General features: G+C 43.6%; 1 protein-coding gene across 31 annotated transcripts in view; it reads right to left on the reverse strand.

Moving 5' to 3' along the window:
* Window positions 1-13,489, reverse strand: part of Syne1 (spectrin repeat containing nuclear envelope protein 1) — a 471,163-nt gene that overhangs the window by 232,708 nt on the left and 224,966 nt on the right. For all 31 annotated transcript variants that reach the window (XM_063270573.1, XM_063270583.1, XM_063270581.1 and 28 more), the window contains 5 exons: window positions 12,632-12,804; window positions 9,283-9,592; window positions 7,732-7,896; window positions 4,478-4,834; window positions 60-196 (listed from right to left, as the gene is read on the reverse strand). In XM_063270573.1, the coding sequence (XP_063126643.1) occupies window positions 60-196; window positions 4,478-4,834; window positions 7,732-7,896; window positions 9,283-9,592; window positions 12,632-12,804 (1,142 nt within the window). The remainder of the gene's footprint in view (window positions 1-59; window positions 197-4,477; window positions 4,835-7,731; window positions 7,897-9,282; window positions 9,593-12,631; window positions 12,805-13,489) is intronic.

Below are 13,489 nucleotides of genomic sequence, written 5' to 3' on the forward strand. Positions count from 1 at the left end.
TTCAAAGGAAATACAAAGAAAAGGAAGCTATTTTGAACAGTAGGATGGTTCATGCTCACCAGTTATATTCTTTAATTAAGCCTGAGACTTTCCCACTGTATGGACTCAGGTCCCTGGAAAACCGGCACAGTTCATTCAACTGAGACTTGAGATCCTCTGTCATAGGCTCTGCTTTTTGTAGAGCATCCAGGATCTCCTAATAGAGAAAACCAAGACAGGCACTAAACTCAGTGACTTCCATATCTTCACACTCTGCATGCGTGCATTTTAAGTTATCAGTGAGGGGCAAAATAACACAGTGAATTCAATAGTGGGATGAGGTCTATTTCAGGAAATTTTTATAGCCCATGATGGCACTTGTGCAATCTGCATCTACTTCAAGCCGTAGACACTCCTACATTAAGTATTAGGCAGTAAAATGATTAAAATCATCAATAACTTAAAGTAAGAACAAAGAGAAAATACCCTACATTGTTTGAAACACTGTCCAACTAGACTATTTGGAAATTGTCTATCATTTAAGGTATTGAATGATCATTTAAAGCAATCATTCTCAACCTTCTAATGATGCAACACTTTAATACAGTTTCTCATGTTGTGGTGACCTCCAACCATAAAGTTATTTTTTTGGGGGGTTCTTTTTTTCGGAGCTGGGGACCGAACCCAGGGCCTTGCGCTTCCTAGGCAAGCGCTCTACCACTGAGCTAAATCCCCAGCCCCCATAAAGTTATTTTGTTGCTACTTCATAACTATAATTTTGCTATTGTCATGAATTGTAATGTAAGTAACTGTATTTTTCCATTTTATTGGATATTTTATGTATTTACATTTCAAATGTTATCCCCTTTCCCAGTTCCCCCTCTCCCATCTTCCCTCCCCCTCCTTCTATGAAGATGCTACCCCTCCCACCCAGCCACTGCCACCTCAATACCCTGGCATTCCCTATACTGGGGAAATGAGCCTTCACAGGACCAAGGGCTTTTCCTCCTATTGATGTCAGACAATGCCATCCTCTGCTACATATGCAGCTGGAGCCATAGATCTAGCCATGTGTACTCTTTGGTTGGTGGTTTAGTCCTGGGGAACTCAGGGCAGGGGCGTCTGGTTGGTTGATATTGTTGTTCTTCCTATGGGGTTACAAACCCCTTCAGCTCCTTCAGTCCTTTCTCTAACTCTTCCACTGGGGTACCTGTGCTCAGTCCAATGGTTAGCTGCAAGCATCCTCATCTGTGTCAGTAGGGCTCTGACAGAGCCTCTCAGGAGACAGTTCTATCAGGCTCCTGTCAGCAAGCACTTCTAGGCATCAGCAATAGCGACTGGGTTTGATGGCTGCATATGGAATGGATCTCTAGGTGGGGCAGTCTCTGGATGGCCTTTCCTTCAGTCTCTGCTCCACTCTTTGTCCCTGTATTTCCTCCTGTGAGTATTTTGTCCCCCTTCTTTTTTTTCTGGGGGATTAAAGTTTTATTCATGCAGCAATAATACCTGTGTGAAGTAAGTCCTTCCCGCTCAAGCCCCTCTCACCTTTCCTGTATTCTTATTTTTATTGGATTTCTTAAATTTACATTTCAAATGTTATTTCCTTTCCTGGTTTCCCATCCATAGACCACCATCCCATCCCCTCTCCCTCTTCTTCTATTAGGGTGCTCCCCATCCCCAACCACCCACCCCTTCCTGCCTCCCCACCCTGACATTCCTCTACACTGGGGGGCTCCAGCCTTGGCAGGACCAAGGACTTCTCCTACCATTGGTATCCAACAAGGCCATCCTCTGCTACATCAAAATTAATCAAAAGAGATGGGAAAGGACATTTCATACTCATTAAGGGAAAAATCCACCAAGATGACATCTCAATTTCGAACATATATGCACCAAATGCAAGGGCATCCACATTCGTAAATGAAACATTACTAAAGCTTAAACAGCACATCAGAACTCATACATTAATAGTGGGAGATTTCAACACCCCACTCCCACAAATGGACAGGACATTGAGACAGAAACTAAACAGAAAAAATTATGAAAGTAATAGAGGTTATAAATCAAGTAGACCTAGCAGATATCTACAGAACCTTGCACCCAAACACAAAAGAATATACCTCCTCAGCCCCTCACAGGACTTTCTCTAAAACTGACCATATACAAACTTCAACAAATGTAGTTATCTAACAAAATTATTTACACAAGATTTAAGTAGGTCAATTGTAAATTAAATGACATTAAAACTGAAAGGATTTTTATTCAAAGTTTACATTTAAAAATAGATTTGCAGGACTCCAGAGATGGCACAGTGGTTAGAACAGTTGCTACTTTCCTATAGGGTCCAAGTTGGGTTCCCAACACCCACACTGAGTGACTAACAGCTACTGATAACTCCAGCTGCAAGCGATCTGGCACCCCCTTCTGTTTTCCATGGGCACCTATATATGTGTATACGTACATGTATGTGCACACATGCGAACACATACACACACAAACATACACATAAATAAAAAATCTTTAAAAACATATTCACCACTTCATTTAAAATCTAGTATTTTAGAACTTTTAATCTCACGAATACTTGCATTGGTACACATAACTTTTGGTTCCACCAAACTCTGAAGAAAAAGGCATTTCTAGGCTAACAAGCCAATAGCTTTAAATGAATTTTATAAATACAATCAACAGATGTTCGCAGTGCACTGTCCACCTTAATGGATCGTCCACCTTAAGGGGATTTCCTGATGAAGTAAGACCAAGGCTTACAATGGCCTTTAGTGTTTATTGTGATTGACAGCCATTGTGGGACCTTCCTGACAGCAAATCCTTGTTGTCAGAGCAAGAGCCCATCTATTTTAAAAACACTTTGTTACACACTCCTGGAATTTGAAGTGTTCCCTTAAATAAATTCTGATAAAAATGTTATCACTAGAGGACTGTTGGCCATTGGCTATTGATGACATTCGAGGACATGACTGTTAAGAGGCAATGCTCTATTTTCCTCAGAGTCTATAGCCCTAGGGTCAAACAGAGATGTGACAGCAGGGACTATCCATCATCCTGGACTCAGCACAACTGGAAACCCCTGTGTCTGACTGCATCAGCACATGTATCCTTAAGTCCTCATCTATTATCCAATCTTAGTCCCAGCACAGGAGACGATCACTGAAAAAGTGACTGATTCTAGGTATAAACAGACCTTTCTTCAAAATTTCTTTCATTCACATTAATAGAACAGAAAGAAAGGGAAACTAAAAAAAGAGTTGAAATACTGGGACTTTCCTCTTTTATGTATAGAGAATTGGATCCCATAGAACACTTTCCAGCCTCTCTCTCTCTCTCTCTCTCTCTCTCTCTCTCTCTCTCTCTCTCTCTCCCTCCCTCTCCTTCTTTCCCCTTTTCCCCCCTCTTCCCCTCAATTCCCCTCTGTCCCCTTCTGTCCCCTTCTGTACCCATCTCCCTCTCTCCCTCCTCCACTCCCCCCTCCCTCTGTCCCTTGCACTGCAGAACCAAGTGATTCTGATCTGTCTTGCTTCTGGCAGTAAAGTGTAAAGGCTGAGGGAGGCCCAAAGAAAACACTCAGAATGGCAGAGAAACATTCTCACCAAACTGTACCCAGGTGGTTACAAACTCTTTATTTTCTGCCTGCCACGAAAAACAAAAACAAAACCAAGTTCATTTAAATAAGACGGAGCTGGAAACACTCCGTGACTTCCTGATGGGCCAGAGCGATTTCGAAATGATTATAACATAAATAGAAGCAGAGTCGTTGACTTCACCAAACTTCCTTTTAAGGACAGCCGCGATTTTGAGCGTTATAAAGCAGCAAATGGTGAGAGCATTGCCAAGGCACCAAGAGGAATCAGAGAAGACATTGATTGTTAAACTTCAGCCCGTCCTCCCTCCTTTCTGTTTCCTTCTTGGGTTCTAAGAGCAGTAATAGTTAAAAAGAAAAGGCTTAGGAGCCGACTAGTAAATGTTAATCTGTATTAACAAGCTAATTCAAGTTCAGCTGTCCCAACCACGCAAAGGATAAACAGACACCGTGAAAACCATCGGTTGAGCCTCGGTGAGCCATCACATGTGCCTTTCCACACGACAACTTACTCACTCAATTGTTTGAAAGAGTTAACTGGCAAAGCAGCAGCTATGACTCTGTCTATTTATGCCTCTGCCTACAGGCCATTTTCCAGGCCGAATGGCTGAATACAGTATTGCAAACTATTACACCATCAGAAAGAAAGTAGAATATCGCCACCAGAGAGGGAATGTTTCCTACTAGCATCCCCCCCCCCACGTATGCTGACTTTTACCAAAGTTTGATTTATAGAAGAGAGAAAAAAAAAGACGCTTTGCAAACTCATTGAATACTTTTCTTTTCTGTCCCAGAGGGCTGCATGCTCTTAGCTGTCATAGCTCATTTTTAGCAACCACAAGAGCCAAAGAAATATTTAGCTTATTCACGGCAATGGTAAACAGGGAGGCAACCACTTACTCGTTCTTTGTGCCAGCATTCCACTATCTCCTCATCCGTGCTCTTGCCTTCCAGCAGTGTGAGCTGCTGGGCCCAGGTTTTCAGAAGGGTGCTGAACTGTTCCAGGGCCTGCTCGAGTCGGGCCACCTGGCCAGAGAACTCCTGCTCTGAGAGGGCCATTTCACTGACCAGGTTCTCCAGGCTGCTCTGTGTCTGTAAGAGGCAATCTTCCCACTGCCTCCAGTCGGCGCGCAGGGCCTGCATCTCCGAGTTTAAAAGCTCACACCCACTGGCAGCTGTGTTCTGTTTCACAGATGGGGCCAGTAACTCCACTCTGCTTAGACGTCCTGCTCCGATCTCTCTGGAATCCATCAGCTCCTGTAATGGAATATTGCCATGGAAACCAAGGAGGCCCTTAGTCACTTGGGCTACCAGTTTTCAATATGTGCATAGAATGGGACTCTGTCCTGCTATAAAGTTTGAGCCAATGTGCACGGGGGAACGAGAGTCATTGCATCTACAATCTCCCAAGTTATATTAGTGTCGGCCATGAGTCAGTCTCATGAGTGACTTAGTGCAAAATCATACAGGGCATCTTGGTGTCCTCTAGCTGGACAGGCACTCTTTAGATATGTGGAAGTTTGGTGTTCAGACTAAGAGGAGTCCTAGGAAACCTTACACCCCTTGTGTGGATGGACAAGTGAACTGTGTCCTGTTTGTAGTTTCCAATTCCCATCCTCTGCCATAGAACTGTGGTTTACATCATTTCTTCCTTGCTGGGAGTCAGGCTGACCCATAGCAAAAGGAGAACTAGCCTTCCTCCATCTCAGACATTTCTGTAACTAACAAAGCTTTTTTATGGCCACTGAAATTAATAATTCACAGACGAACTTAATTAAAAGTTTAAAGCAAGTGCTAGCCAGGGTTTGTTTACTGCTGGCATTCTCCCTGGAAGGGGGAGGGGTACCCTTCACTAGAAATATGGCAATTCAGATGCCATGTTTAGTGCTGAGGCTCACATGGAGAAAGGACTTTAGGATGTAATTAGAATATCCATTGTGGAATAGGTAAGTCAGGTCATGTCCTGGAAAAACAAGTGCTTCTAGTGACAATTGTTCTTGCTAAAATGGCCACCCGGTTCATGCATATTTGTAACATGTATTGCTAAGGCTGGATTTTATCCATGTTGATGCAAACTTGTGTTTTCAGTCCCAGTTAAGTAGAAAGGAAAGAGATTATTAAATTATTAGGGACAGAAACAGGGGAGGAGGAGGAGGAGTAACAAATAAGACTAATTACAAGCTAACTGCAGAAAAGCAGGGCATCGAGTATCATGGATGTGTGAAGCAGAACGTGAATCTTAACTAGTAATTGGCTTGAGGTTACTCTGTCTTCTCACATATACAAACAGTAGAGGCGCACTTCAGTACAGATTTATACAGTACCCAATGATATGGAGGTCAAAAGCATAATAATGTGAGACATAATTTTACACACATGTAGGCAAGTTCTTACACAAGGTAGTTTATGTGTATGTAGTGAGCCTTTCTTGGCAGCAGGACTCTAAAAGTCATCTTTGTTTATCAGTACGTAGAGTGGGTTAGTCGTTTAAAAGAGAAAAACTGTAGCTTAGGGAGTACTAGATACAACAAGAATGTTTTAGAACATGATATTCAACCTTACAAGCCTTTTCAGATTCGGACCATGAAGAGTTTGCTGTCAAAGGTCGGTTTCCTTAGCTCCCTTATATTCATTACCTCAGCTTCGTTTGGCACGTGAACAGGTCCAGACTTGCTGACCCTGATTCCATTCACATGTATTATATCTGGGTTAGCATGTTCGCATGTGTGTTACGAGTGCAAGAGTATGGGTGTGCGTGGCTTCTGCATGTGCATGCAGAGATTAGAACAGGGCACAGAGAGTCTTTCTCTGTCTCTCTCTGCTCTGCTTTCTTGAGATACCTCTCGAAGCCAGAAGCTTGCAATTTTTGTTTGACTGACTGGCAACCACCTGTCTCAACTCAGCCTTGTTGGGGTTACAGGCTCATGGCTCTGCCCAGATAGTTACGTGAGTGCTGAGAACTTGAGACCCCATGGTTGTAGAGCAAGTGTTCCTACACACAGGGCCGTCTCCTTAGCCCTAATCCAGATCTTTAATGAGGGCGTTGTAATTTACAGTGCTTTCAATTAGATTTTGCGTACATTTTCTTGCTGTGCGTTTGAATTCATTACATGTACACGCACACGCACTCCTGTCTCCACGCACGTAGACATTGTGCTTCCACATTACATATTCTGAGTGATGGACTCGGCGAGATGGGGTGGTCTGAGCGTCAGAGGGCAGGAGCGGTGCTTCCTTACCTAACTTTTCACAAACTTGATTTACCACCGCCGGTTCCTCTTCCTTTCGTCCTTACCTGCCATTCCTTCCTAAATCCTTGCAACCAGGTAGGTTTATCATCCCCCCAAACCCACCCCCCCGGATCTGGAAATGGCTCTCAGGCTTGCCAAAGAGCCCAACTGCCAAACCCATAGGCAATCCTCAGCATCAGCAGTGATGGTGATGACGTATCCCCCCCCCCCTTCAAAACTCCTTTAGACACTAAGCACACCTGGGTTGGGATTTGTAACCCTTATTCTATTTGTTAGACATGTTGTGGGTCTGTCCTGTCCTGGGACTTCAACTACAGACTATGTGGTAGTAATGGATGATATCATCTCCTCAAGCGAGCTTCCCACCTTAGACAATGATGTGAGAATTCACTGCCTCCTAGACTTTGCTCATCCCTGGTGCTGCAAGTTTGAGCTGCTCACCACTGAACGTCTCCCCCCACACCCCAAGCTTCTTTCTCTGTGTGTTCCCTAGGTGAGATCTCCGTTAACTTGGTGTAAAGACTTAGCTTTCATCCCTATCTATGGTACTTGTTTGTTTGTATGCTTTATTCTTTATTGTTATGGATTTCTTTAATGTCTTTTGATGCAGGGTTTTCCAAGGCATTACTACAGCAATATGTACATCTACATAGAGAAACACATACAGGCAAGGGTACAATTTGCTCCTGTTTGAAGCTAAATTCCTTGCAATTATTTTTCTTAAACTTTGTGCTTAGAGTTACTGATGCACAAAATAATAAAGCAGCAACCAAAACCAGGAGGAAAACACTAAAAACAAACAAGGACCACAGAATCTTATCCCAGTCCCTATCACAAGTCCGCCACCATACTGAAGAACCAATCACTGGATCAATGCAGAAAAATATCGGCATGGACGCTCACCTTGATTTTCGACAGCTTTTTCTGGGTTGCTGATGAATCCCCAGAGGTGTCTGACCACCGGTGAAGCTCTTCCTTTGCTGAGTGGAGCCAATCTGTGAATTCCTGGACAGCATCGAAGTACATGAGGTGGTCTTTCACAAGGTCCTCTACTGTTCTCATTTTCTCCTGGTTAACAAAGAGAAAGCCCGTGAACAGTCCTAGTCACTTCGAAAATGGGATTGTGAAATGACACTTGAGAGAGGTTTTCAGGTAGCTCAGAAGACTTCAGTTTTACACTTGGATTCCCCATGAATTTAATATCTTAAAAAGAAATCATTACTTGAGAAGCAAAAGTAGGCAGAGCTCTGTATGAGTCCACCCCAGTCTATGGAGCTCCTGGGGCAGCCATAAATGTACAGTGAAATTTTGTCTCTAAATAAGAACGAGAGAGAGGGGAGAGAGAGAGAGAGAGAGAGAGAGAGAGAGAGAGAGAGAGAGAGAGAGAGAGAATAAATCTAACACTGCAAAGCTTTGAGAAAAAAATATTTTCTTCAAGTCGAGTAAGTTGTAGTCTATAGCACTATACAAAGAGTCACACTTAACAAATGCTGACCAATAGCCCTTGCAAGCTAATTAATCAAAACTATTATAATTAACACTGTTTTCTTTAACATTACTTATAACAACATTTTCCTAAATCCTTTCGACATGGTGGTGGTGGGGAGTGCACAAGCTAAGAGACAGGCTAATAACATGTCCAGAGCACACATTCAGAAAGATAATGTGATAATGACATTGACAACTCAGAGTTCTCAGAAGTCAAAATCCCAACTATTTAACTTCTATAGCATTCACAAGTATGTAAAGGCAAATTATAGAGGAAATCGTGTGTGTGTATATATATGGAATTCTTTTCAATTTCCAAGATTCTCACATATATTTATTTATACACACACACACACACACACACACACACACACACACACACACACACACATGCCTAGAGTTTTGAGAATAAGAAAATATAGGTTTTGTTACTGGAAAAATAAGCTCAATTCTTTTATACAGTTGGAATCCATAAGAAAGTCACATTTAAAATAACAAAGGTAAACGCAGGGGAAACACAGATGCTCAGTCTTGAAAAGAAAATGGGTGAGTCTAACGATGTGGATAGTAAGGACAAAAATAAAAATTGGAGAACATTTCCAGGACTGCAGAGAGCAGGGCATGGAGTCCTGTTTGCTTTTAAGTTAGTCTTTAGGCTAGAATACGCAGTAGGGGGCTTTGTCGCGTCACCTTCATACTCAAGTGCTTCCTTCATTCCCCTCCCCCACAGCCCTTCCCACGTCCTCTCCACGGTTGGCCTGGTTCCCCTTCCTTCTCAGGCAGCCACCCCTCCTGCATTCCTATGTGTAAGCCCTCTATTCTCCACCATTCAGGAAAGTGATCTTTATGGGATCCCTGCTCACCAGCCTTACACATGGCTTCAGACCAGCCAGATTCAGTAATCCAATCCACGTGAGGTTCCTTACCTGCACCTCGAAGCTTTTGAAGCAGTCTAAAGTATCTTACCTTGGCCACGGTCAGTATGTCCTGAAACTGTGTTCTCAGTTCCTCCTGGACAGCTTCTTTGAAGGACTCGTCCTGGGTCTTCTTGTACAGCTCCCTGGACTTTGCTGCTAGTTGCTGCAGAGCGCCTGTGTGGTCCTCCGCCTCCGAGACGATGGACTGAAAGTGGTCCAGCAAGGAGAATTTCTCCTTGAGCCCTGGCTGCAGCTGTAGAGGATGCTCTACTTTCTGGTCCACTGACTCCATCCACTGCTCCAACTGGCTTTTCTTCTCTAGATAGTCATTCCATTGGTCAATCACAGACTCCAGGGTGCTGGAACGAGTGTCATGCACTGTAAAACTGACTTTCAATTTTGGCGTCACTACCAAAACACAATTACAGGGCCAATGAATCTGTTTAAAGTGCTTTGCTGAATATTATTGTAATAAAATGTTGCTTTTGAGGATAGGGAGAAACTTTTTGTTTTAATCTGCCCCAATTAGGCTATGGTTTCTTCAAACAAAGTTAATATATGCTAGAAATTTAAGCAAGCTGCTGTTGCACACACACACACACACACACACGCGCACACACACGCACACACACGAACACATCTAGACATGTATCTTCCAAATGCTAATTGTCTCAAGTGAATAGATAATTCATATATTGCACTGTGTTTACAAAACTCAGTGCTACACTTTTAATTAAATTCTGCCCAGCACATACCAATTCTTAAATTTTCTGGTGCAAAGTCTATATTGCTAGTATCAGATGTAATTACTTGTACAGTCACAGCTAAGTTTGAGGTATTTTGCCTGGGTAAATACTATGGTTTAAGACTATGCACACATAAAGGCCAATTCTTTTGTGTTAAACAAGTGACAGTATGAAGACTCGATATGTTTATGGGAAACATAGTCACAAATTTAACGGTCAGGTCACCAGATGTCCTAGTAGAAAAAATAAATGATCTCCAGAATGACATAAGGAACTTGTTGAACTTCATAATAATCTCCCCTCTCCTCCCCCTCTCCCTTTCTCTTCTTTATCCTTCTCCCTTCCTTGTCTCACTCCCTCCTTACTTTTATCTTCCTCTGTGGCATCTGACACCTCCACCACTCAGCTCAACACCTGTGGCTTGCTAGGAAGTAATTAATAAACCTGGACCCAGACTATGCTATGTTCCTGCTGAGGGAATGCCCTAGCAGCTCTTGCCTAGAACCCTGCTATTCTGGGATCAGGATAACATGGTCAACGAACTTCCGCCCTTGCTCAAACTGTTGCTTCTGTATTAGCATGTATTGGTATTCTGTATTGGTATGATCGTGTATCTCATAGAGTCCCATCGTATCAGACTCACAGGCTCTCAGAGTCCTAGCCTTACTGTGAGTTTCTGAAAAGAGTAAATCGGTGCCGGAAGCCAGCAAAGCCACCTTCTTCTGCCCCAGGCCAGGGTCTTTTAAAAGTTCTTGGGAATACAGTCTGAGTCAGAGCCTCTGGAATGTGTACTTCTCCCCAGCTCTGATCTCCTAGCAGGCAAAAAGGATTCTGCTTTGGCCCATTGTTCATTGCCATAATCCCTGCAGCGAGGAACCGCACAGCATGTAGCCCTCAGACTTGATTCCTTGCCGGAGTAAGAGTCAGGACTCTGAATCTGTTTCTTGGATTTAACATTCGATTGTAACATCTGAAGAAAAAAAATCTCCTGCATCCCCATTCTGTTCTACAAAGCTGAAAGCTGGCCCATTGCCAACCACCGGAAAGTTATTTATGCTCTCTAGCTTACTACAGAATCGGAGAGCCCCAGAGGATCTGATTCTTTCCTTTGCTGATCACTGGGAGTTATGACAGAGATGCAATGTCCTGCTCGCCTAGAAAGCTGCTTCCTCTTACCGTGAAAGTCAAGAACAGGAAACAACAGGCAAACGAATCCCACACTGATGTTAGGTGTCCCCGCCGCCTCCTGCATGGTAGGAGACAGCTGCTGTGCGTTTTCTGACCTGCCGGGGTACACTATCTTCTGTTTATATGTTTGTCATGGTCACTTTGGGGACCTGCTTCTGGAGTCGTTAGAGAGCTTCCAGAATAAGGATGTGCTGGGATGTGTTTTCATCTAATTCTCAGTGGTAGTTATTTATCCAACAAGACAGCTGGATATGCACAGGTAACTTGAGAGGAGACTCAGGAAAGGTGAAGACTTCCGTTCATAACAAACGAGGACACAATTCTTTTCTCTACCTCTTCATCAGTAACTGATACAGGACAGGCCTCCCTTCCTTTCTCATCTTCATTCTTGCTTTCCAATCAACAAAGATTAATTTTTAAATGACACAGAAATCTGTGCGTATTAATGGGGCCATATTGTATTTCAATACGTGGATATGTGTTTGAATCACACTAAGCACATTCTTTTTTGACAAAGCTCTAGGTTTATTCTATTGTGAGACTTTCCACTATGTTTCCTTCTAGGTCTCTGAAATGTGTGCTGCGTCCTTGTGATCTTTCCTTATCCTTCTGTGTACGGGGCATGACAGATTCTTTTGCTTTCACCTAACTAGATTTGTACACAGTGAGCATCCCTTCCCCCATTCTGCCTCCCTGACATGCTCTCAGGTCTCCGGCAATCACCATACTACTATGAACCTCACTGGATTGCCTTTAGAGATTCCACATCTGGGTGGGATCAGACCAAAATATAACATCTCTAAAGACTTTGGAATGGGTTCATGATTGGACACACGAGAACATTCCTCACTTTGTTGAATTTCAGCTCTCTGAGGCTTAGCCACTAAACGCCTGGATATCTGTATCATTGTGATAACCAGGAGAACTACACACACACACACACACACACACACACACACACACACACACACACTACATCACCACCACGGTATGATAACTCTAGGGTGAGGAATAGACATATGCTCTAAACGTGGTTATTTGCGACATAATTTGCTGACAATGATTCCCTGCACATGCTTTTAAACATCTAAGAGCTTATAAGGAATCACTTGACCTATTATTAAATATTATTTTAAATATTCTTGACTTAAAAATGAGACCTTTTCCCAAGCTTGTATTATGTGCAAGATTTCTATGAAAGACGCTGGATGGAGGCTGGGGATTGTGGGGAGATGGACAAACAGATTTTGAAAAGAAAACACAGAAGTAAAACACACTAACGTCCCAGCAGGAGTCTCTGCCCCATGGGGAATATAACACAGGCAAAGACAGGCAACGCCTGCCCATGGCAAAACATAATATGCTTAGCGATTCCACAGCAGGCTGCCGAAATGCTGCACTGTGAGTTTATGACACCACTGGGTTCTATTTGGGCAAACATGCACGTAGGGAAGATTTTTGCACCTTTGTGCATGGACGGCCGAACTCATGGCGTCAGCCCATGCCTTTTTGAGCGTCTCCAGCTGATCCTGAATCGCCTGCTGACCCTCCTTGTTGCTGCTTTTTGAGGCCTGGTCTCCTTTGCCAATGGCCAGATTCAACTTCACTTCTCCTTCACCTTTCATAAGGAGAATGTCCTATTGGGGAGAGAAGGAAATGTCTGTCAGTGGAAATATGAAAACGTGCTATGATGCACAAAGGCTGCCTTCTAGAAGTAAGGGGATGAGGTCTGAATTGAGTTCAGTTTGCAAGCATGAAAATCTGAGTTTAATCTCCAGAAGCCACATAAAAGAAGCCACATAAAAACCTGGACCCTTGGGGACCTCAGAGACTGAACCACAAACCAAAGAACATACGTGGGCTGGATCTAGGCCTCCCTGCACATGTGTAGCAGCAGATGTGCGGATTTGTCTTCATGTGGGTTCTGAACAACTACAGGAGGCTAACCCAAAAGATGTTGCCTGTGTAGGGGATGTGTTCTCCTAGCCGGGCTGCCTTGTCTGCCCACAGTGGGAGAGCATGCACCTAGCCCCTCAGAGACTTGATGTATCAGGTTGGGGGATATCTGGGGGGAAGGGCACTTGCTCAGAGGAGAAGGGGAGGGGAAATAGGGGGCAGGATTGAGGGTGGTGGTGACTGGGAGGTGGGCAGTGAGTGGGATATAAAGTAAATATGTTAAAAAAAACAGCTGGGAGGTCTGGTATGCATTCTTAGCTTTGGGAGGCAGAGAGAGATAGATATAGGGCTTCCTGGCTGACCAGCCTAGCCTGCTACAGGAGATGCAGGCTAATGAGAGACTCTCAAAAACCAAGGTGTTTGGTA

The sequence above is a fragment of the Rattus norvegicus genome, chromosome 1 (genome assembly GCF_036323735.1).
Source record: "Rattus norvegicus strain BN/NHsdMcwi chromosome 1, GRCr8, whole genome shotgun sequence".
Classification (NCBI taxonomy): Eukaryota; Metazoa; Chordata; class Mammalia; order Rodentia; family Muridae; genus Rattus; species Rattus norvegicus.